This window comes from Macaca mulatta, chromosome 1 (genome assembly GCF_049350105.2).
Source record: "Macaca mulatta isolate MMU2019108-1 chromosome 1, T2T-MMU8v2.0, whole genome shotgun sequence".
Taxonomy (NCBI): domain Eukaryota; kingdom Metazoa; phylum Chordata; class Mammalia; order Primates; family Cercopithecidae; genus Macaca; species Macaca mulatta.
The window spans coordinates 205322388-205347603 of NC_133406.1; the positions used below are offsets into that span (position 1 = coordinate 205322388).

The 25216-nt window shown below is 40.6% G+C and overlaps 1 protein-coding gene across 21 annotated transcripts in view; it reads left to right on the forward strand.

Moving 5' to 3' along the window:
- The window catches only part of KIAA0319L (KIAA0319 like), a 128292-nt gene that overhangs the window by 44883 nt on the left and 58193 nt on the right, over positions 1-25216 (forward strand). For 12 of the 21 annotated variants that reach the window (XM_077963614.1, XM_077963605.1, XM_028836094.2 and 9 more), the window contains exon 3: positions 9170-9693. The exons of the other annotated variants lie outside the window; for them this stretch is intronic. In XM_077963614.1, the coding sequence (XP_077819740.1) occupies positions 9170-9693 (524 nt within the window). The remainder of the gene's footprint in view (positions 1-9169; positions 9694-25216) is intronic. 21 annotated transcript variants of the gene reach the window in all.

The window sequence follows — 25216 nt, forward strand, 5'->3', positions numbered from 1 at the left end:
AGTGTTCATAGTAGCTTCTGATGGTTATTTTTATTTCTGTGGGGTCAGTGATAACATCTTCTTCATCATTTCTAATTGTGTTTATTTGGATATCCTCTCTTTTTCTTCTTTATTAGTTAGTGGCCTATCTTATTAAATTTTTCAAAAAACCAACTCCTGGATTTGTTGATCTTTTGAATGTTTTTTTTGTGTCTTGGTTTCCTTCAATTCAGCTCCAATTTTGGTTATTTCTTGTCTTCTACTAGGTTTGGGTTTGATTTGTTCTTGCTTCTCTTCAGTTGTGATGTTAGGTTATTAATTTGAGATCTTTCTAACCTTTTGATGTGGGTATTTAGTGCTATGAACTTCCCTTTTAACACTGCCTTAGCTGTGTCCCAAAGATTCTGGTATGTTGTATCTTTGTTCTCATTAGTTTCAAATAACTTCTTGATTTCTGCCTTAATTTCATTATTTACCCAAAAGTCATTCAGGAGCATGTTGTTTAATTTTCGTGTAATTGCATGGTTTTGAGTGATTTTCTTAGTTTTGACTTCTGTTTTCATTGTGTTGTGGTCTAAGAGTGTTTTCATTGTGTTGTGGTCTAAGAGGGTGTTTGGTATAATTTTGGTTCTTTCCTTTTTTTTTTTTTTTTTTTTGGAGACGGAGTTTCACTCTTTTTGCCCAGGCTGGAGTGCAATGGCACAATCTCGGCTCACTGCAACCTCTGCCTCCCAGGTTCAAGGAATTCTCCTGTCTCAGCCTCCCGAGTAGCTGGGATTACAGGTGTGTGCCACCATGCCCGGCTAATTTTGTATTTTTAATAGAGACAGGGTTTCACCATGTTGGCCAGGCTGGCCTCGAACTCCTGACCTCAGGTGATCTGCCCTCCTCGGCCTCCCAAAGTGTTGGGATTACAGGTGTGAGCCACCACGCCTGGCCTTAATTTTGGTTCTTTTGCATTTGCTGAGGATTATTTTATATCCAATTATGTGGTCAATTTTAGAGTATGCCATTTGTCTATGAGAGGAATGTATATTCTCTTGTTTTTGGTTGAAGAGTTCTGTAGAGGTCTGTTGGATCCCTTTGATCCAATGTTGAGGTCAGGTCCTGAATATCTTTATTAATTTTCTGCCTCAATGATCTGTCTAATACTATCAGTGGAGTGTTTACTTCTTCCACTATTATTGTGTGGGAGTCTACGTTTCTTTGTAGGTTGCTAAGAACTTGCTCTATGAATCTGGGTGCTCCTGTGTTGGGTCCATAGATATTTAGGTTGGTTAGGTTTTCTTGTTGAATTGAACCCTTTACCATTTTGTAATGCCTTTCTTTGTCTTTTTTGATCTTTGTTGTTTTAAAATATCTGTTTTGTCTGAAATTAGGATTGCCAACTCCTACTTTTTTTGGTTTTCCATTTGCTTGGTAGACTTTCCTCCATCCCTTTATTTTGAGCCAATGAGTGTCATGTGTCCCTCATCCTTATCGGTAAGAAGAGAGAAAACAGAATGCCACTGGGTCTTGCGATCTCAGCTCACTGCAAGCTCCGCCTCTCGGATTCACGCCGTTCTCCTGCCTCAGCCTCCCAAGTAGCTGGGACTACAGGCGCCCACCACCACGCCTGGCTAATTTTTTGTATTTTTTTAATAGAGACGGGGTTTCACCTTGTTAGCCAGGATGGTCTTGATCTCCTGACCTTGTGATCCACCCGTCTCGGCCTCCCGAAGTGCTGGGATTACAGGCTTGAGCCACCGTGCCCGGCCTGTAAGTGTTTTTTATCCCTAGCATCGATCATACTTTCTAACACAGTAAATGTCTGTTGATTTCATATATGTTTACTTTCATCTCTTGCCCATTTATAGACATTTTGGTTGTTAACCCGACTATGTGTGCACTTTTATATTTAGCTTTTTACTCTTAGGGTTACATTGTAAACAATTTTCCATCTTGCTACCTGGTCTTTATAATGATCTTTTAATGATAGTTGTTAAGTTGCTATGCCATAATTCACCTAACCATTACCCCAGGAAGAGCTAATAGAATAGAATATACAAAGGTAGAATGGCCTGCCTTGTTAATGAATTCTCAACTACAGGAGGTAATTTAAAAGACTGGAAAATACTTTGAATTGTTTTAGAGGGGATTTTAGCTCCAGATGGGAATTGAACTAAATATATTTTAAAAATCTTTCTTTCCCTGAAATTTGGGAATTCTCCTATGTTTTGTGGCCTCTGTAAGTGAATGTGAACCTTGTGTGTTTGAGTATATAAATTTCAAAATGTTAAAGACATCACTCTCACAAAAATAAAGGAAATGTTTGTCCGAGATTTAACTCATGAATGAGGGAATCAGTGGGCAATAAAACTGCTTTTGAGAAACACAAATTTATGTTGTCAGTCAGGAAAAGAATGATGAAATAAGTTTGTAAATTAGATGTGAAATATTAATATCTTACAGAGCACTGAAACTAAGACATTGGAAGTTATGTATATTATTTTTGTTTTGTTTTATTTTTTTGAGACAGGATCTTACTGTCTCCCAGGCTGGAGTGTGATGGCATCATCATAGCTTAATGCAGCCAGTATCTCCCAAGCTCAAGCAATCCTATTGCCTCAGCCTCCTGAGTAGCTGGGACTGCAAGTGCACACCGCCACACCTGGCTGATTTTTTAAGTTTTTGGTAAAGACGAGGTCTTGCTATGTTGCCCGGGCTGGTCTCAAACTTCTGAGCTCAAACAATTCTCCTGTCTCAGCTTTCCAAAGTGTATGGGAGTGAGCCATCATGTGCATCCAGAGGTTATATTTTATACAGGACAGAAAAAAATATATATATGTATATGATATATATATATAAATCAAAATCATTTATAATATCAATATTCTATACATTAACATCTAAATTTAGGCTCTACTCAGTAGTAAATAGTGAATCAAACAAAGGTACATTCTCTTAGACTAGAGGTTGGCAAGCTTTTTCTTAAAGGGCCAGATAGTAAATATTTTAGGCTTTGTGGGCTGTAAGTTGTATTACAACTACTTAACTCTGCCATGGTAGAGCAAAGGCAACTATAGATAACACATACATAAATGAGTTCCAATAAAAAATTTATTTACAAAAACAGGCAGCAGTCTAAATTGGTCCCTGGTCTATATGCCCCCTGGTTTATTGAATCTGTAGTAATATCCCTTCTTTCATTCTTTTTTTTTTTTTTTGAGATGGAGTCTCATCCTGTTACCCAGGCTGGAGTACAGTGGTGTGATCTCGGCTTACGGCAACCTCCACCTCCTGGGTTCAAGCGATTCTCCTGCCTCAGCCTCCCAAGTAGCTGGAATTACAGGCACACACCACCATGCCCAGTTAATTTTTGTATTTTTAGTAGAGATGGGGTTTCACCATATTGGCCAGGCTCGTCTTGAACTCCTGACCTCAAGTGATCTGCCTGCCTTGGCCTCCCAAAGGCTGGGATGACAGGCATGAGCCACTGCACCTGGCCCCTTCTTTCATTCTTGATTCTGGTAACTTGACTGCTCCTTTTTTTTTCCTGTGGTCAGTCGGACTAGAGCTTTATCAGCTTTACTGATCTTTTGAACAACCAGATTTTTGTTTCATTGATTTTTCTCTATTGTTTTTCGTTTGATTACTCTTATCTTTATCATTTCTTTCCTTTACTTACTTTGGGGTTTACTTTACTCTTTTTTTTCCCAGATTTTATGATGGAAGCAAAGATCATTGAATTTTTTTTTTTTTTTTTGGTCAAAGTTTGTCTTTTATTTTTCCAGATCTTTTTATTTTATTTTATTTATTTTTTCGAGACAGAGTCTTGCTCTATTGCCCAGGCTGGAGTGCAGTGGCATGATCTTGGCTCACTGCAACCTCCCCCTCCCGTTTCCAGCAATTCTCCTGCCTCAACCTCCTGAGTAGCTGGGATTACAGATGTGCACCACCACACCTGGCTACTTTTTGTATTTTTGGTAGAGACGGAGTTTTACCATGTTGGACAGGCTGGTCTTGAACTTCTAACCTCAAGTGATCCATCTACCTCAGCCTCCCAAAGTGCTGGGTTTACAGGCATGAGCCACCACACCTGGCTTAGATCTTTTTGAATCCAGGTAATATATGTAGACAAACAAAAATAGCTTCATTGTTAAAAATATAAATAAGAACATAATATATAGATTTTCTGCAACTTGTGTTTTTCACTTAAGTCATCAAGGGGGATATTTCTATGACTATATAAAATTCTATGCCATTTCTTTCAAATGGTACATAGTATTCTATAGTAACTATTTCCATATTGACAGACATTTAGATTCTTCAGCTATTTCACTAATAGAAACCATATTATGGTGAACATTCTTACAAGTGAGAAGGTTTCTAGATAGAGGTGACCTTATTAAATATCTCCTCTTTGATGTCAGAAGAAATAAACTACTTTTGCATGTTTACCACACTAACTACATTTCATGACTCATTCTTTTTAAAATTTTTAATTTTTATCTTTTATAGAGATGGGGTCTCACTGTGTTGCCCAGTCTGGGCTTGAACTCCTGGGCTCAAGTAGTCCTCCCACCTCATCTTACCAAAGTCCTGGTATTATAGGCATGAGCCACCATGCCTGGCTTGATTACTTTGTTATAAATTTTCTTATGTTGTTTAAGGGCTGAACTTTGGGAAAAAGCTTCCCACATTCCTTACATTCATAAGATGGATTTTCTGATTTTCAGCAAGGCCTTGGCTGTACCTGAAAGCTTTCCCATATTTCTTATAGTGAAAGGTTTTTTGTTTTTTGTTGTTTTCCCCCCAGTATGAATTCCTTGATGTGCAGTAAGAGTTGAGCTCTTTGTAAAGGCTTTCCTACAGTCATTGTCCTGATAGGGTTTATTTCCACTATGAGTTTTCTGATGCCCAGCAAAGGAGATTTGCCCAGCACATCTTTCTATACCTGAGAAATATTTCACATTTAATATGGTGATAGAGTTTCTCTCCTGTGTGAAATCTTTGATGACTAATAAGAGTCAAACTGTTACTAAAGGCTTTTCTGTATTTATTACACCAATGTACTTTTTCACAAAGATGGTTTTTCTGCTGCTCCAACACAGTTGAGTTATCTCTGAAAGCTTTCCCACATTCCTTACATTTAAAAGGCTTTTCTCAGCCAGGCGTGGTGACTCACACCTGTAATCCCAACACTTTGGGAAGCGAAGGTCCGGGGATTGCTTGAGCCTAGGAGTTCAAGAGCAGCCTGGGCAACACAGGGAGACCCCATCTCTGACAAAAAGTTAAAAAAATTAGCTAGACATGGTGATGCTCACCTGTAGTCCTAGCATCTTGGGAGGCTGAGGCAGGAGGATCGCTTGAGCCCGAAGGTCAAGGCTGCACTGAGCTGTGATGTGCCACTGCACTCCAGCCTGGGCAATAGAAAGGGACCCTGTCTCTAAATAAATAAATGTGTGTTTCTAAAAGGCTTATCTCTACTGTGTTTTCTCTCCTGATGAGTAAGGACTGCCTTCTGAACAAAGTTTCCCACAGTCATGTTTGTAGAGTTCCTGACTGTATGAATTCTCTGATGACTTGAAAGGACAGTTTTGGCTACGCGTGGTGGCTCACGCCTTGCTCTGCAGTGACAGAGACTCCCTCTCAAAAAAAAAAAAAAAAAAAAAAAAAAAAAGCCGGGCGCGGTGGCTCACGCCTGTAATCCCAGCACTTTGGGAGGCCGAGGCAGGCAGATCACAAGATCAGGAGATCGAGACCATCCTGGCTAACACGGTGAAACCCCGTCTCTACTAAAAATACAAAAAATTAGCCTGGCGTGGTGGTGCGTGCCTGTAGTCCCAGCTACTCGGAGGCTGAGGCAGGAGAATGGCCTGAACCCAGGAGGCGGAGCTTGCAATGAGCCGAGATCGTGCCACTGCACTCCAGCCTGGGCGACAAAGCGAGACTCCGTCTCACAAAAAAAAAAAGAAAGGACAGTTTTTTTCTGAAAGCTTTTTCACATTTATTGCATTTATGGTATTTCTCTCTAGAATAAATTCTCTGATGATTAGTAAATGTTGAGTGCTTGAGGAATTTGCCACATTCAATACATCTATAAAGTTGCTCGCCTATGTGAGTTTATGATGATTTGAAAGGGGTGATAGTGGGATAGTCTGCTCATAAAGACTATTCCACATTCTTTATATTTATGTGGTTTCTCACTAGTATGATTGCTCTGGTGGCTAAAAAGAGGAAGAGTTGTATTCAAATTGTACTTTCCCACATTCTTTGCATTTATAGCACTGCGTCTCTGTGGAGCCTCCTCCCTCTCAATCCAGGCCTCTTTCTATCATGATGCTTTTTGTTTGCTCTTGCAGAACGTCAGAGTATTTTGCTTTAGAGTTAAGATCTTTGTTTCAAACCAGTTCTCTGGGACTGCAGAGGTACCTGACGCAATTCTGACGCCTCCATCCAGGCTCTACTCCTTGCTGCAGTTGGATGATTAGTTTTGGTTTGAAAGAGAGAAGCCCACAGACATAAGATTCCCATAGTTTCCAGCATCACATGGCTGTACACATCCTGTTAAGTGTATTAGGGTATCCCCGTTCAACCTGGGTACAGGCCACAGCCACATCCCCAGATGTCAGTGGTCCCTGGATCTGGGCCATCTGTCTCCTGAACTGTCTCCCAGATAAAAGCAGAGAACCCTGTGTATGCTAATAGTTCTGGAGGCTAGAAATCCAAAATCAAGGTGTTAGAAGGGTTGATATCTTTGGAGACTGGAGGTAGAATTCCTTCCTTGCCTCCCCCTAGCTTCTAGTGGTCTCTGTCAATCCTTGGCTTTCCTTGGCTTGCAGCTGTATTACTCCAGTCTCTGCCTCTGTCATCACATGTCATTTTCTCCATGTGTCTCTCTAAATCATTGATTTTATAGACTTTTCTTCTATGAAATAAGCATTTAAAATTATGAATGTCCCTCTAGACATTGCTTTAACTGCATCTCACAAATTTTTATATATTGTGTTATTTTCATTCAGTTCAAAATATTTTCTAATTTCCCTTATGCAATTTCAACCTATACCTTGGTAAATCGGTGTTCAGCCAAAACTGAAGGTGACTACTGTTCAGATTTCTGGAGCTCTTTCACTGTGTAGCTTCCTCCTTTCTGGTACTTTGTTAAAACATTCTAGCTACCAGTCACCCTGAACTCTGTCCACCCAATTTAGCAGCTGTCCTATTATGCTTGCCTTCTCCTCACCTGTGCCACAGTCTGGAGCATGCCTCCAGCAGAAAGCCAAGGGATTCATAGAGCTCACCTGGTTTGTTTCCTTTCTCTCAGAGATCACAGGCCTGCACTGTATGTTGTCCAGTGTCTAAAAACAGTAGCTTTATATATTTTGTCTAGTTTTCTAGTTACTCATGGTGGGAAGGCAAGCCCCATAGCAATTCCTTCTTCAAGAGCAGAAGTGGAAGTTGCATTGCATTTTTAAAAATTAAATAATATATCAACTTACAAAAAAGTACAGATAGTTTTCATCTGTGTTGACCTCTTAAGTATGAGAAAATTATTATGAGAAGAATGAGGGAAAGTTGATATAAAGGTAAAAAATAGTAGTTACTGATCTAACAATTTGATTTCAACAAAGTCTATTCACTCAGTTAGCTATTACCAAGATTCTTACTATTGGTGCCTGTGTGGAAAGGTGAATAAAAATGAGGGGGTATTTCTGTATCTCTTGGTAGCTTAATTTTTTTTTTCGTGGTTGCTATTTCTTCATCTTTTTTAAAGGAAGTTCTGTTTTCTGTGGCCTTCTAAATTGCCTGGTCTGGTGGTAGGTTGGTGCCAGTGCTGGCTTCCATAGTGCTCCTGACTCAATAGTCTAGAAGCTTGCCTTTATCTTCCTTTTCTCTTTCAGTTGATTAGTTTCCACATTTAGTCTGTTGGATATTTAGTAAGTGTTCTGTGGGCGTCAGATTGGCTTTGGCTGATTGTCAGTTGCTTTCGTTAGAGCTCTTTTCAGTTGTGTGTACATGCAGACATGATTATCCATATCTTCAGTGTTTTGATTCTATTGCATATTTTTTCTATGTAATTTTAACATATATTTTATGTTATAACCCCAGGCCCAGGACTAGGGTAAGGAGAGAGGTGCCCAGAGTGCAGAATTTAAAGAGACACTCACTATGAAGGTCCTGTGAGCCAACCCTGCACTGGAATGACTCTGAAAGTGAGCACCTCCTTAAATGTTGTGCCTGAGGCACCTCTCTTGCCTCACCCTGGCTCTGTTTCTATATATTCCTGATAATAACTGGTAATAGACACCTATAGAGCCAGTACTTTAAAATGAACTCACATAATCACTTTCATTTAGAACAAGTTTTTACTTCATCTAAGAAAACAGAGGTGAGATACTATTTCAGAAAAATCAATGCCATACCTGAAATAATTAAAACAGTCCAAAGTTTATCCATAAGCAGCATTAGCCAGAATTTTGGACTATATTATCTAGGTTACCCATAGCATGTCACTGTTGTGCTTATGTTCCATTATTTCTTATCATGACATGACTTGTCATTAGGAAGTTCTTTCTAGCAGAATTGCTCTCGTGTTTAAAATTTTTGGTAATCTTGACTACTACTCTAGGGCTGATACTATGATATGCAAAACCATTTGACTTTGGCAAATGATTGGTTAAAGAATGAATGTGCCTATAACCTGCATGAGGTTCAGAGTACTCAGTCTGTGTTGCTGGCAATTTGCTGGGGAAAATATTCCACTTGTTCAGCTGCCTGTTCTTCTGGTCCCACAGTTCTCACACTGTCCCTGAGAAATACCTTGGAGGTCAGTGGGAGATCATCAGGTATTGGGACTCTGCCCCTTTCCTCCCGACTTGCCACTTCCCTGCATATGCTTCCATCAGAATACCTCTTTTTTTTTTTTTCCTGTTTATGAACTGAAATTCTGTGTAAAGGGTCTCCATGGCAGGAACTCATTGAGAAAGAGAACCATTAATGAATGTGGAGCAGTATTTCTAGAACCTAAAATATCCGAAGACAAAAAACACTCTCTTTCACTTCCTTTGCTCCACTCACTAGATGGCTTTCTCACCCTCTTAAAAACTTGTCTTCGAAATAGCCTCAAATGTTAGTACTCAGGGCTCTTTATGGAGCACTAGTCTCTGTTTTTATTTCATCTGAAAATGTTTTCATTCTTTGTTTTTAGATGCCAGTGAGAGCAGGTGCCAGCAGGGGAAGACACAATTTGGAGTTGGCCTGAGATCTGGGGGAGAAAATCACCTCTGGCTTCTTGAAGGAACCCCCTCTCTCCAGTCATGTTGGGCTGCCTGCTGCCAGGACTCTGCCTGCCATGTCTTTTGGTGGCTAGAAGGGATGTGCATTCAGGCAGACTGCAGCAGGCCCCAGAGCTGCCGGGCTTTTAGGACACACTCCTCCAATTCCATGCTGGTGTTTTTAAAAAAATTCCACACTGCAGATGATTTGGGCTTTCTACCTGAAGATGATGTACCACATCTTCTGGGGCTAGGTTGGAACTGGGCATCTTGGAGGCACAGCCCACCCAGAGCTGCACTCAGACCTGCTGTATCTTCCAGTGACCAGCAGAGCTTAATCAGGAAGCTTCAGAAGAGAGGTAGTCCCAGTGAAGTAGTTACACCTATAGTGACACAGCATTCTAAAGTGAATGACTCCAGCGAATTAGGTGGTCTGACTACCAGTGGCTCTGCAGAGGTAAGCATGCTATGAATAAGGAGCAGAGAAATGGTTAAATCTGCTCTTATATTTGGTATACATGAACAATGAAGCTGATGCTTGCGGGCAGTACTCATAGGCTGAGGAGTGTATATATAAAGCTGCTTGGTGTCAGCTTCGTTGGTGCTGCCCAGATGTACGAAGGGTAATTTGACCCTAGAGATGTTCATTCTATGTAGGTCTGACCATTGTTTTGGTAAATGCAGAAAGCTGCTCATTATCTAGTCTAAGCTGGTTCTTGGCTACAGGTAAGTATAGTTGTGTGGCTGTTAGTATCCACCAACCATTCTGCAGTGTTTTCTGCCAGATTGCAAAACAGTTGATTGATGTGGTTACAGTCAAGTTCTCCTCCTCCATCTCTCGGCTGTAAACACATTCTTTATGAGGTAGTATTTATTCCAGTCAGAATTAACCATGCCTGGTACCACAGATGAAGATCTGACCTGCTGGGCTGTGGAGCAGGATGTGGCCATTAGCCAAGAGGTCTCTGAAGTGAATTCTCACCAAGCTGTATATGCCAAGGGAGCTACCACCAGTAGAGTTTATTCTGTTTATTATGTTTCTTCATTGTTGATCTCCTTGAGAAAATGATTAAAAGGAATGACTCATTCTCTGCTCAGTCTTCCTTGATTGCTGTGACTTATTTTCGTATTTGTTTTGTCCTAGTTGTCTCTATCAAGTTGAAGCCAGAGTGGGCTACCACATGCCAGGCACTCTGTGTACTAATTGTTGCACTGTGTCATTTTGTTTAATTTTCATAGCAATATTTCCAAGTAGGTATTATTAGCCCTGTTTACCTGGTGAGAAAACTGAGGCCCAGAGAGGTTAAACAATTTGCCAGTGATCATGCATCATAGCTAGAATTGGAACCCAGATTTAATAATAAGAAAAAAACTTTTTAGTGAAATATTATAGAACAATCCTAGATTTAATATGCCCATAAACATTTATGGATACCTACTGTCAATGTCAGGTACTTTTCTAAGCCTTAGAGATACAAAGGTGAATAAGAATGGTTCATGCCCTCAGGGAGTTTATAATCTAGTGGAGACTGATACATGAAGATAGGTATTACAGTGGTGTGTAATTATTCCTTTAACATACTTATGTACACAATACAGTAAGAACACAAAGAAGTGATTCACTTGAGCAGGCAAGTGGTGTGTATGTGCAGGTAAGACTTCTTAGAGATTTTTAACATTTCTGGAAGGATGTGTAGGATTGTACTGGGGCGGGGTTAATGATGGTAAAAATCCATTCTAGACAGAGCCACAGTGTCTGTAAAGGCTCAGTCATAGTCATTGTGCATTTACTTGCAAGGTACTATACTAAGCTGGGTACTCAGGATATTACAATAAATAAGATGAATATGATTTCTGCCATAACAAGGCTTATACTCTGGCAAGGAATATTACATTTCTAATAATTAAATAATTATAAGCTTGATACGGGTAATGAGAGGGTAAATACAGAGTGCTGTGAAAGCATCCAACAGGCACCTAAAACAACTAAGGTGTCAGGTTAGGCCACTTTAAAGAAGGAAAGTTCAAGCTGAGATTTGAAGTAGGAATTAGGAAAAGAAACAGGGAAAAAGAATATTTCAGGCAGAGGAAATAACAATTTCAAAATGTGTTAGGTGCCCTAGAGTATGGCAAGCTCAAGAAATTGAGAGAGACTGGCCTTGCTGGGCAAACGGAGAAAGAGAGCTGGTGGTGAAAGAGAAGTCTTGAGAGGTATGCAGAACCTTGAGGCCTTATTAAAATAATTGATTTTTATCTGAAGATCAGTGGGAAGTCATTAGGGAGTTTTAAGTAGGGAATGACATAATTGGATAGTGGCTATGTGGTGAATAGACTGGAAAGGGCGAGAATATACAGTTGACCCTTGAACAGTGTGGGGAACGGGATGCCAACCCCTTGTGCAGTTGAAAATTTGCATAAACTTCTGAATCCCCCAAAATGTAGCTACTGAAAGCCTACTGTTGACTGGAAGCCTTACCAACAAGATAAGCAATCGATTAGCACATATTGTGTATGTCATATGCATTATATACTGTATTCTTAAACTAGAGAAAAGAAAATGTTATTAAGAAAATCGGCTGGTTGCGGTGGCTCATGCCTGTAATCCCAGCACTTTGGGGGGCCAAGGCGGGCAGATCACGAGGTCAGGAGATCAAGACCATCCTGGCTAACACGGTGAAACCTCATCTTTACTAAAAATACAAAAAATTAGCTGGGCGTGGTGGCAGGCGCCTGTAGTCCCAGCTACTCGGGAGGCTGAGGCAGGAGAATGGCGTGAACCTGGGAGGTGGAGCTTGCAGTGAGCCGAGATTGAGCCACTGCACTCCAGCCTGGGCAACAGAGTGAGACTCTGTCTCAAAAAAAAGAAAAGAAAATCATAGGGGGCTGGCATGGCAGCTTATGCCTGTAATGTCAGCATTGGGGTAGGCTGAGGCAGGTGTATCACTTGAGGTCAGGAGTTCAAGACTAGCCTGGCCAACATGGTGAAACCCCGTCTCTACTAAAATACAAAAATTAGCCAGGCGAGGTGGCACACACCTGTAATCCCAGCTACTTGGGAGGCTGAGGCATGAGAATTGCTTGAACCCAGGCGGTGGAGGTTGCAGTGAGCTGAGATTGCACCACTACACTCCAGACTGGGTGACAGAGCAAGACTCTGTCTCCAAAAAAAAAAAAAAAAAAAAAAGAAAGAAAAAGAAAGTCCCAAGGGAAAATATATTTAGTATTCATTAAGTGGAAGTGGATCATCTTACAGGCATCCTTGTTGTCTTCACGTTGAGTAGGCTGAGGAAGAGGAGTAGTTGGTCTTACTGTCTCGGGTGGCAGATTCACAAGAAAATTCACACATAAGTGGACCTGCGCAGCTCAAGCCTGTATTGTTTAAGGGCCAACTGTATGTGGCCTAGTAAAATAGGAGGCTCTTCAGGCAAGAGAACCATTGTACTAAAAAGAGATTAAAGACAGGAAAAGGGATAAATAACGAATAATCCCTTAGAGCTGTAGTTCTCAAACTTGAGCATGCATCAGACTCACTTGGAGGCCTTGTTAAAAATAAATTGGTCTTTGTTTCTTGCTCTGAGGAGATGGAAATAAAAAAGATTGCTGGGCCCCAACTCCACAGTTTCTGACTCAGTAGGTCTGGAGTGTGTTCTGAGAATTTTCATTTCCAAAAAGTTCCTGGAGTGTGCCAATGCTGCTGCCCAGGGACCATGCTTTGAGAACCACTGCCTTATAGGGCAGGAGGGTTAGAATACTGAGCACAGAGTACAATATTAGTCTTAATCAGGATACCTCCTTCGCTGTGACAGAGAGAAAGGATTGGGTAGGACACAGCGAGGGTGGGTTTATATACTGAGTAGAAGGAAATTGTTGTAGTTCTCATCTCATTCCTGTTTATTCTTAAGTGTGATAGATCATTTATGAAGAGTAGAAACAGAGGTAGGTGAGATTGGGGTGAGTGGGTCATCGACAGGAAAATCAGAGGTTTAGGGAGTGGGGTAAAGATCTAAAATAGCCATTGTGAAGGATAGAAGATGGCAAACTAGGTAAGGAAATAGAAAGATTGCTGGGTAGCCTTGAAGATGGAGACCATGCATTTATAACTGTGGTGCTGATCTTTACAGTTGTGTGATTCTCCTCAGTAGCTCTCAGGAGCTCTGTCAAGAAAAGCCTGATAATTTGATTCATTCAAGATAGGAACTTTGCTAGGTAGTTTGTACAGAGGAAAATGAGGTATGGAAATTGAGGCTGTTGTAAAAAGAGTGGATGAGAGATAGTAGGACAAAGTATAGAAAGAGGCAAGGATAGGAAGGTGCTACAGAAGTAGACAAGTTTTGCATTTAGAGGTTACCATGATGGGAAGCACATGTAGGAGGAATGGGTAATTGTGAGTGCTGGAAGGATAGGAGGTGGTGGTCAGAGTATGTAATATTTGAATTTAAGATTTTGGAGGTGGAGAAGTTCTGATGGTGGAATCTAGGGTGAGCTGTCGAAGAGGGTTGCTGGGGTAGAGTGGAGAAGAAGCTTATTGGAGGCAAGGAGCTCAAAGAACCAAGCAAGCTCAAAGAACATGTTAAATGAGTTACCCCTGTGGACATTGAGGTAGTCTTTAATGATGATGATGGTGACCATGATGATGATGATGATGATGATGATAGCAGCATTAACTGTTGTTTACTGAGTGTTTACTGTATGCCAGGTACCATTCAGAACCCTTTACATGTATTAACTCTTAATCTATACAACAAATGCTGTGAATTACTATTACTGTTACTTTTTTTTTTTCTTTTTTTTTTTGAGACGGAGTCTCACTCTGTTGCCAGGCTGGAGTGCAGTGGCGTGATCTCTGCTCACTGCAACCTCTGCCTCCCGGGTTCAAGTGATTTTACTGCCTCAGCCTCCCGAGTAGCTGGTACCACAGGGGCGTGCCAGCACACCCAGCAATTTTTTTTGTATTTTTAGTAGAGATGGGTTTCACCATGTTGGCCAGGATGGTCTCGATCTCCTGACCTCGTGATCCGCCTGCCTCTGCCTCCCAACGTGCTGGGATTACAGGCATGAGCCACTGTTTTATAAATGAGGAAATTCAGGAAAAAAAAGTTAAGGAACATGACCAAGGCAACACAGCTAGGTATATGGTAGAACCAAGATTTGAATCTAGGCAGTCTGATTCTGTTTGGACTCAGTCCTTTTTTTTTTTTTTTTTTTTTTTGAGACAGTTTTGCTCTTATTGCCCAGGCTGGAGTGCAATGGCGCGATCTTGGCTCACTGCAACCTCTGCCTCCTGGGATGAAGCGATTCTCCTGTCTCAGCCTCCTGAGTAGCTGGTACTACAGGCATGTGCCATCATGCCCAGATAATTTTTTGTATTTTTAGTATAGACAGGGTTTTTCCATGTTGGTCAGGCTGGTATTGAACTCCTGACCTCAGGTGATCTGCCTGCCTCGGCTTCGCAAAGTGCTGGGATTGCAAGCGTGAGCCACCACACCTGGCCTGTCATGTTAACTTTCTTACTGTTCAGGTAAGACTTGGGATGAGGAGGACTTTTGAAAGCCAGATGTCAAAGTCATTGGTAAAATAGGAAGAGTAACGAGTTAGTTGGGAGATTCTAGCTGCAATGAGAGTTGAAGTGGCAGCAAGATGGCAAAGGAGAAGAGGATTTTACAGGGAGGTAGAAGAATATTGGTTTGCAGAGGACATCGGGAAGGGGCAGCAAAGAAAATAGCTCCAGCATACTATAGGATAATTATGGCCAGTGAAATTAGAAATGGACCAGTAAAGTTAGAAATATGGTAGATTTAGATCTGACAGTCTCCTGGAGGATGATGAAAATTCAAACTTGGGTCTTACAGAATTCAGGTGTATGCTGGAAGGAAGATCCTGAGGATGTGTTGGCTATAGAGAGTTCTTTCTTCTAGTTTACCATCAGTGGGCAGTGGCAAGAAGTTGCTGCTAGTGAATAGGATTTCAAGACCTTTGTGGTCTAATATGGAGAGTGGGTAGACATGAAGGAAGGAATGTTGAATTTGAACTATGAACCCCAGGAGTGGGAGTGGGCTTTTGCTGCATGCAGTGTTGCATGGAGGTATTACAAAGTTTGGCATTACATATTGAGAACTGCAAGTATTGCTAAAAAAAAAAAAAAAAAAGAAAAATGGGGCAAAGTGAAATCTTCAGATCCAGATAAGTTATATTTGACCTATATCAGGCTTAGGAGCTAGCTTCTTACCCTGAGGGCCATGTATAGCTCTGGAAAGGTGGTAAGATTGCCTTGTGCATTTAGAATTGCCTTGGCATTTCTTTTCGGAGAGAACTTGGGAGTTCAAACTTCTGCTTAATGCACTAGGGAAGGGAAGAGAAAAGTATGCACTGCAGATCTCATTCTAATTAGGGATGACTGGCTAGCAGCACCAGTTTCTAGTTTGTGCTGTTTTCACTAAGGTAGGTCAAGCAGCTCTGCATTCAAAGTGGAGAGAAATTATATCATAAATTGCTTTTGTCTTGCCTGAAATGCCTGCAGAGCTGCAAAGGCATTTGGATTGTCAGTCTGCATTTTTCACTTTTTTGGAAACATACATATATTGAATCCAAAGGCAGATGTTGTGGACCTTTTGCAATTCCAAAAGTAGAAAGGAATGTCATCAATTTATTCCCCTTTCTCAGCTTAAAGAGGGACAAGCCTGTCCTGCTTAGTTTAGGTATTGCACCCTTTCTGCACCATGAACCTCTGAATTGTTTGCAGGAGGAGCACAGAGGCTTGTTGACTGGGTCCTGGAATGTGTTCAGTATAAGCAGTCCAGCCAATTAATTGTGTACATTATAAGAACGTGTACAGTTTAAGCAGTTCTGACAATTAATTTAAGCAGCTCTGCCAATCCTGCTATGTGGCAGAGAAAAAAGTGCTTTATTTGAGTGCAGGAAATGAAAGTCCACTTAGGTATCCCTGCGTGTAAGGTTTGGCTTTAGGAAGACTGAAGTGTTCTCTCTAACAGCATCAGCTCCCTGTTTCCAGTCAATAATCACACACGGCATTTTGACCCTTAGCAAGCCAGTGGCTTTCTGTGAAACAAATAAATGACTTAGAGGATAAATGAGCCAACCACCCAGATAGCCATCTGCTGCCTTCTTTTACTGAGAACTCTTGTGCTGGCTCCATGTAAGGCCTGAGCTTACCTCTTATCAGAAGATAGAGTGTGGGGTGTGGGCAGCAACAGAGGGATAACCTTATGAAACTGATGACAGAAACCTAAGCAGTGCAGTTTCCCTTCATGTTTTGTTGTTGTTTTGGGTTTGTTTTTCAGGTTTTTTTTTTTTTTTTTTTTTTTTTACTTGTTTGTTTGTTTTTGTTGTGTTAGTTCTTGGACCACAACACCCTTTCCTTATTTTTTTTCCCTTCATGACTACCCATTTTCTCCTCTAATCTCCTAATAGTTCTGATTCTTTAATCTACTTATCTAGCTTTTGCTGTGTACAGTGAGTTTGAAATTGTGTTTATTGGCTACTTTGTAAGCTAATTTATTGTCTTAATTCATTCAGGCTGCTGTAACAGAATACCATAAACTGGGTGGTTTATAAACAACAGAAATTTATTTCTCACTGTTGCTTGGAGGCTGGGAAATCCCAACTGAAGGTGCTGGCCGATTTGGTGTCTAGTGAGGGGCCAGTCTGCATAGACACTGCATTCTAGCTATGTTCTCACATGGTGGAAGAGGAAGACAAACTCTCTCTGGTCCATTTTCTAAGAGCCCTAATCACATTCACAAGGGCTCCAACTTCATGACCTAATTACCTTCCAAAGGCCCTGCCTCCTAATACTCATGACTAGGGGGGTTAGCTAGATTTCAACATACGAATTTTGGGAGAACACAAACATTCAGTCTGTAGCACTTACAAAGCAAGAGTTGGTGGGGATTTTGGTGTCGGTCCCTTAACAACTCCTTACTAACTGGCAGAACTTGACCATCTCTTGTTAACGCCGCAGGTGTCATCCCTCTCTTTCCCATTTAGTGGATGGTCTTATTTTCTGTAAGGAGACTCTCAGAAGACTAACTTTTAATTAATTTCTATAAAGATAAACCCTGTCATATTCTCCAGTCTCAGCTTTAGTTGCTGAGAATTGGGATGTGGTGTGTCATTAGACCCCACTGGCTTTGCTACTGCAGGAAGACATTCCTTTCCATTGGTAGGATTTTTATTAGTGACAGTGGTGGGTTTTTATTTCAATATCATTGTGTCTCAAATCAAAATGTGTTGAAAGCTGAATTTTTATAAATTGTTATTTAATATTAAGTAGATACTAGGATAGCATGTGCCTTACCAAGGAGGACCCCTATATGGACTGTGATTATGTGACCAGGTAAGTGTGAACATCCTGTGTGTGGCCTTACAGACTCCTACTTAAAATGGAATAGATGGTGATGGAGAGTTTTGTTTTGTTATCTTTAATTATGACATTAATTGCTGGGCCTGGCTTACTTAATTTGGAGAGGGTGGCCTCAGAGTGGAGGCAAGGAGAAAGGAAGAAGGAAGAGGAGAAGAGAATTGGAGAGATGGAGAAAGAGAATATGAATCGAAACCTTTCATCATTACGAATAAGACTTCTTGAAGAAGAAACAGATGTATCCACCTGGGCAGTGATTATATGGTTTGTTCAGAATTGGTTTAGTTTTTATGATTTCTATCCAGTGCTAGAAAAAATTGCTCAAGGAAATTCCACCCAACCCTTTATTATCCCCTAAACATTTTTAGTATTACTTCATAGTTTCTTTTTTTATTTTATTTTATTTTTTAAAGATGGAGTTTCGCTCTTACTGCCCAGGCTGGAGTGCAGTGGTGTAATCTCGGCTCACTGCAACCTCTGCCTCCTGGGTTCCAGTGATTCTCCTGCCTCAGCCTCCCGAGTAGCTGGGACTACAGGCACCCGCCATCATACCCAGCTAATTTTTTGTATTTTTGTAGATACAGGGTTTCATCATGTTGGCCAGGCTGGTCTTGAACTCCTGACCACAGGTGATCCACCCGCCTTGGCCTCCCAAAGTGCTTGGATTACAGGCGCGAGCCACCACGCCCAGCCTACTTCATAGTTTCTCAAATAAAATAATTTGTTCCATATCTGCTGTTTCTGTTTCCTTAAAAATACAGTACATAATTTTTAAAAAATGATAAACAGGCTTTTTCTTTAAAACAAATTATTTTAATAAATGAAAATCTGTCTGCCTAACTTTAAAATAGTCACACTGTTCTTCTACTTCTGGGAATCTGTCTAAAGCAATAGTTTCTAAATAAAACTTTGCACACAATGGTGAGATGATACTTATTTTATGAAAAAAATGAAAGCAGTCTGTCTAATGAGGGGAAAATGGACATTGTGCAACCGTTATAAATATGCTTTTGGGTGCATGAATGGCTCTTTTGTTACTCCTTTCTCCTTTCCACTCCACCCACATGGAATACTTGTTCTTCTGTGGGCGCCATACTTTTAGAAAGCAGCTTTTTTGAAGTATAATTGTCATATCATAAACTGTACATGCTTAAAGTATACAATTTGGTTAGTTTATTTATATCTGTCTCTATAAAACCATCACTATAAAAAGATAATGAATATATGTATCAACTCCAACATTTCTTCTGCCCCTTAGTAATCTGTCCTTCTCACCCCCTCCTGTAGGAAATTGATCTGCTTTTAGTCATTATAGATTGTCTGTAATTTTTATATAAATTGAATCATATATTACACACATATTTCTTTTTAACAACTTTATTGAGGTATAATTTATATAAGAAAACATTCCTTTTAAGCATATGATTCAGTGGTTTTAGTAAATACTTAGAGTTGTAAATCATTATTACAATCCAGTTTGATAACATTTCTTTTTTTTTCCCTTTTTCCTGCAGTACAGTTGGATAACATTTCTGTCACCCCCAAAACTTCCCTTGTCCCCGTTTATCCAGAAGTTCCTGTGTGCCATCCCTATTCCCACCCCCAGTCCTAGGCATCCATTGATCTGCTGTCTCTATAAATTTGCATTTTCTAGACTTTGCATTAATATGGAATCATGGAATATGTAGTCTTTTGTGTTTAGCTGCTTTTACTTAGCATAATGTTTTTATGTCCATTCATGTCATAACATATGCTAGTAGCTGCTTTTTTTATTTTTATTTTTGAGACACAGTCTCACTCTGTTGCTCAGGCTGGAGTGCAGTGGCGCTATTTCTGCTGTCCACAACCTCGACCTCCAGGGTTCAAGTGATTCTTGTGCCTCAGCCTACCAAGTAGCTGGGACTACAGGCATGCGCCACCATGCCCAGCTAATTTTTGTATTTTTTTAAGTAGAGACGGGTTTTCACCATGTTGGCCAGGCTGGTCTCAAACTCCTGACCTCAGGTGATCTGTCCACCTCGGCCTCCCAAAGTGGTGGGATTACAGACATGAGCCACTGCACCCAGCCTGTAGTAGCTGGCTTTTAAACATTCCTAAGTTGTATTCTATTGTATAGATATAATTTGTTTATCCATTTACCTGTTAATGGATATTGGATTGCTTCCAGATTTTGGTTATTACAGATTAAGACGCTAGGAACATTTGTGTACAAGTCTTTGTATAGCATATACTTTAATTTCTCCTGGGTAAATATGTGGGAGTGGAACAGCTGGGTTACATTGTATGTTTTATTTTATTTTTTATTTTTTTGAGACAGAGTCTCGCTGTGTCACCTAGGCTGGAGTGCGCTGTCACCATCTTGGCTCACTGCAACTTCTGCTTCCTGATTTAAGAGATTCTTTTACCTCAGTCTCCCAAGTAGCTGGGATTACAGGCACCTGCCACCATCCCCAGCTAATTTTTGTATTTTTAGTAGAGACAGGGTTTCACCATGTTGGCCAGGCTGGTCTCAAACCCCTGACCTCAGTGATCTACCCATTTTGGCCTCCCAAAGTGTTGGGATTACGGGCGTGAGCCACTGCACCCTGCCTATATTGTATGGGTATATTTAACTTTTTATCAAACTGCCCAAGTGTTTTTCAAAGTGATTGTACCATTTTACGTTTCTGTGAGTAATGTATCAAATTTCCAGTTGCTCCACATTCTTGCCAGCACTTGGTATGGCAAATCTTTTTAATTTTATACATTGTAATAGGTGTTTAATTGAGTCTCATTGTAGTTTTGGTTTGCATTTTCCTAATGACTAATGATGTTGAATATTTTTTGTGTGCTTATTTGCCATTCATTTTTTTTGGTAAAGTGTTAATATTTTTCCCCATTTTAAAAAAGTGGCAAAAATTATCTGGGTGTGGTGGTGCACACTTGTAGTCCCAGTTATTCAGGAGGCTGAGGCAGGAGAATTGCTTGAGCCTGGGAGGTTGAAGCTGCAGTAAGCTTTGATCATGCCACTACACTCTAGCCTGGGTGACAGAGTGAGACCCTATCTGAAAAAAAAAAAAAAAAAAAAAAAAAAAAAACTGTGTTGTTTTCTTACATATATATTTTCTGCATACAAGCTCTTTCTCAGATATGTGATTTGCAAATATTCTCTCCCAGTCTGTAACTTATTTTTTCATTCTCTTAGCAGTGTCTTTCAAAGAGCAGATCTTAATTTTGATGAAGTCTGGTTTATTAATATTTCTTTTATGGATTGTGTTTTTGTGTTGTAGCTGAGAAAGATTTTCTTCTAAGTTTTCTTCTGAAAGATTCATAATTTTATTTATTTTTTAATTTTTGAGGCGGAGTCTCACCTGGGCTGGAGTGCAGTGACATGATCTTGGGTCACTGCAACCTCCCTCTCCCAGGTTCAAGCGATTCTTCTGCCTTAGCCTTCCAAGTAGCTGAGACTACAGGTGTGCACCACCATGCCTGGATAATTTGTGTATTTTTAGTAGAGATGGGGTTTCACCATGTTGGTCAGGCTGGTCTCAAACTCCTGACCTCAGGTGATCCGCCTGCCTCAGCCTCTCAAAGTGCTGGGATTACAGGCATGAGCCACTGTGCCCAGCTATAAAAGTTTAATAATTTTAGGTTTTACATTTAGGTCTAGGGTTATTTCTTACGTTGTGAGAGCTATGGATAGATTTTTTTTTTTTTTTTTGGGCATATGAATATCCAGTTGTTTTAGGACATTTTTTCCATCCTTTCTACACTGAATTGCCATTTTACCTTTGTTGAAAATCAATTAAGCATATGTTTATAGGTCTACTTCTCTATACGATTTGGTCTCATTTATCTGTTTGCCTATATTGACATGAGTTCCACACTGTCTTGATAACTATAGCTTTCTTTTTTGAGACAGGGTCTCATTGTGGTTGCTCAGTTGGAGTGCAGTGGTACAGTCTTGGCCCACTGCAGCCTTGACCTTCCGTGCTCAGGTGAATCTCCCACTTCAGCCTCCCAAGTAGCTACGACTATAGGCATGTACCACTATGCCTGCTAGTTTCTTTGTTTTTGTTTTTGTTTTTCCCTTTATTATTTTAGTGGAGATGGGGTTTCACCATGTTGCCCAGGCTGGTCTCAAACTCCTGGACTCAAGCAATCCACCTACCTCAGCCTCCCAAGCTGCTGGGATTATAGGAGTGAGCCACCACGCCTGGCCTAACTCTAGCTTTGTAATATATGTTTATTTTATTTTTTATTTTTATTTTTATTTATTTATTTTCAGATGGAGTCTTGCACTGTTGCCCTGCTGGACTGCAATGGCGCAATCTTGGCTCACTGCAACCTCCGCCTCCCAGGTTCAAGCGATTCTCTTGCCTCAGCCTCCCGAGTAGCTGAGATTATAGGCGCCCACCACCACGCCCAGCTAATTTTTTGTATTTTTTAGTAGAGACGGAGTTTCATTATGTTGGCCAGGCTGATCTTGAACTTCTGACCTCATGATCCATCCACCTCGGCCTCCCGTGCTGGGATTATAGGTGTGAGCCATTGAGCCCAGCTGTAACATATGTTTAAATCAGATGATGTTTAAAAACTTTGTTCTTGATCAAAATTGCCCATTTTAGGTTTTTTGCATGTCCATATAAATTTTAGAATTGTCTTGTCAGTTTCTTTTTAAAAAGGCTTCTGGAGGCCGGGCGCGGTGGCTCACGCCTGTAATCCCAGCACTTTGGGAGGCCAAGGCGGGTGGATCATGAGGTCAGGAGATCGAGACCATCCTGGCTAACACGGTGAAACCCCTTCTCTACTAAATATACAAAAAAATTAGCCGGGCGTGGTAACAGGCACCTGTAGTTCCAGCTACTCAGAAGGCTGAGGCAGGAGAATGGCGTGAACCCAGGAGGCGGAGCTTCCAGTGAGCCGAGATCCGGCCACTGCACTCCAGCCTGGGCGACAGAGCAAGACTCCGCCTCAAAAAAAAAAAAAAAAAAAAAAAAGTCTTCTGGAATTTTCACTGGGATTGTATTGGGAGTGTAGATCAATTTGGAGAAACTCATCAGCCTAATAATAATGTTGCATTTTCAGACCCATGAGCACAGTGTATCTCTCCATTTAATTAAATAATCTATCCTTTTTCTCAGTGATGTGATGTAGTTTTGGTGTACAGATCTTTTTGTTTGTTTGTTTGAGATAGGGTCTCACTTTGTCACCCAGGCTGGAGTGCAGTGGTGTGATCTTGGCTCTCTGCAGCCTTGACCTCCTGGGCTCAAGTGATCCTCCTGCCTCAGCCCCCCAACTAGCTGGGACTACAAGTGTGTGCTGCCACATCTGGCTAATTTTTTGTAGAGTTATTTCTTCACCATGTTGCCCAGGCTGGTCTCCAGCTCCTGAGTTTAAGCGATCCACCTGCCTCAGCCTCCCAAAGTGCTAGGATTACAGATAAATCTGATGAAAGATGTGCAAGAAAAATATGTATACCAGCTGGGCATTGGTGTACGGATCTTGCACTCTTTTGTCAGGTTTATCTGTAATTCTAAAAAAAATCTAAAAATGTGCAAGATCTGTACACTGACTCCCAGCTAGTGTACAGATCTTGCACGTCTTTATTTTTATTTTTTTGCACCTCCTCCTCCAACAGAGATCTTACACGTCTTTTGTCAGATTTATCCATATTTCATTAAAAAGTTTTTAGTGGGTACATAGTAGGTGTATGTATTTGTGTATTTCTTATATTTGATGCTGTTATACTTGATGTTTTCAAAGAACTCAGTGATTGTTGCTGGTATATAGAAATACAATTACTTTTTGTATATTGGACTTGTATCTTGTAATCTTGCTAAACTTACTTATTCATTCTGTTAGCATCTTTTTATAAATTCCATAGGATTTTCTCTCTATATAATCATATTGTCTATAAATAAAGACAGCTTTACTTCTTCTCCAACCTGGATGCCTCTTATTTCTTTTTCTTGCCTTATTGCCCTGGCTAGAACTTCCACTACAATGTTTTTTATGTATTTTTTCTTTTTGTAGAGATGGGCTCTTGCTTTGTTGTCCAGGCTGTGTGGAACTCCTGGCTTCAAGCAATCTTCCTGCCTTAGCCTCTCAAAGTGCTGGGATTACAGGTGTAAGCTGCCATGCTGGGCCTCCAATGCAATGTTGAATTGAAGTGGTGAAAGTCTACATGTTAGCTGTAGGTTTTTTGAAAGCTACAAGTCTGTAAGTCAGCTATAAGTCTGATGTTAGCTGTAGGTTTTTTGAAGATACCTTTCATCAAGTGTAGGGAATTTCTTTCTATTCCTAGTTTGATGTGAGTTTTTATCAGGAATAGTTGATGGATTTTATCAAATGCTTTTTCTGCATCTATTGAGATTTTTTTTGTTGTTTTTAGTATGTTAATATGGTGAATAATATGATTGATTTCAAATGTTAAACCAACCTTACATTCCTGGAGTAAACCCCGCTTTGTCATGATATTATTATTATTTATTTATTTATTATTTTTTGAGATGAAGTGTCACTCTGTCACCCAGGCTGGAATGCAGTGACTTGATCTTGGCTCACTGCAACCTCCACCTCCAGGGTTCAAGCGATTCTCCTGCCTCAGTCTCCTGAGTAGCTGAGACTGCAGGTGCGTGCCACCACGCCTGGCTAATTTTTATGTTTTTAGTAGAGACTGGGTTTCAGCATATTGGTCAGGCTGGTCTTGAACTCCTGACCTCGTGATCCACCCACCTTGGCTTCCCAAAGTGCTGGGATTACAGACGTGAGCCACCGCGTCCGGCCTGATCATGATATTATTATTTTGATATATTTTTATATTTGATTTATCAAATTTTTGTCATGAAGTTTTACATCTGTTTATTGACTGGCCTCATAGAATGAGTTGAGAAATTTTTCCTTTTCTTCAGTTTTCTGGAGGCTTTGTGCAATTGGTATTATTTATTCCTTAAATGTTAAATATAATTCTCCAGTGAACCATCTGTACTTAGAATTTTCTTTGTGAAAAGTTTTAAACTAGAAATTCCAAGCCTGTAATCCCAGCACTTTGGGAGGCCGAGACGGGTGGATCACGAGGTCAGGAGATCAAGACCATCCTGGCTAACACGGTCAAACCCCTTCTCTACTAAAAAGTACAAAGAAACCAGCTGGGCGAGGTGGCGGGCGCCTGTAGTCCCAGCTACTCGGGAGGCTGAGGCAGGAGAATGGCGTGAACCCAGGAGGCGGAGCTTCCAGTGAGCTGAGATCCGGCCACTGCACTCCAGCCTGGACGACAGAGCGAGACTCCATCTCAAAAAAAAAAAAAAAAATTCAATTTATGTGATAGATACATTGTTATGTAGGCTGTCTCTTTCTTCTTGAGTGAGCTTTGGCAGATTGTGTCTTTCAAGAAATTTGTGCATTTCATCCCATTAGTCAAATTTATTCGCATGAAGTTCATTATAGTCTCTTACTGTCCTTTTAACATCTATAGAACCTTTAGTTATATCGTCTGTCTCGTTCCTGATACTGGTAATTTGTGTCTTCTTGTCTCTTGCTCTGGCTCTTGCTCTCTCATTTCTCCTGATTAGATTGGTTAGTGTTTCTCAAAGAACCATGTTTGGTTTTATTCATTTTTCTC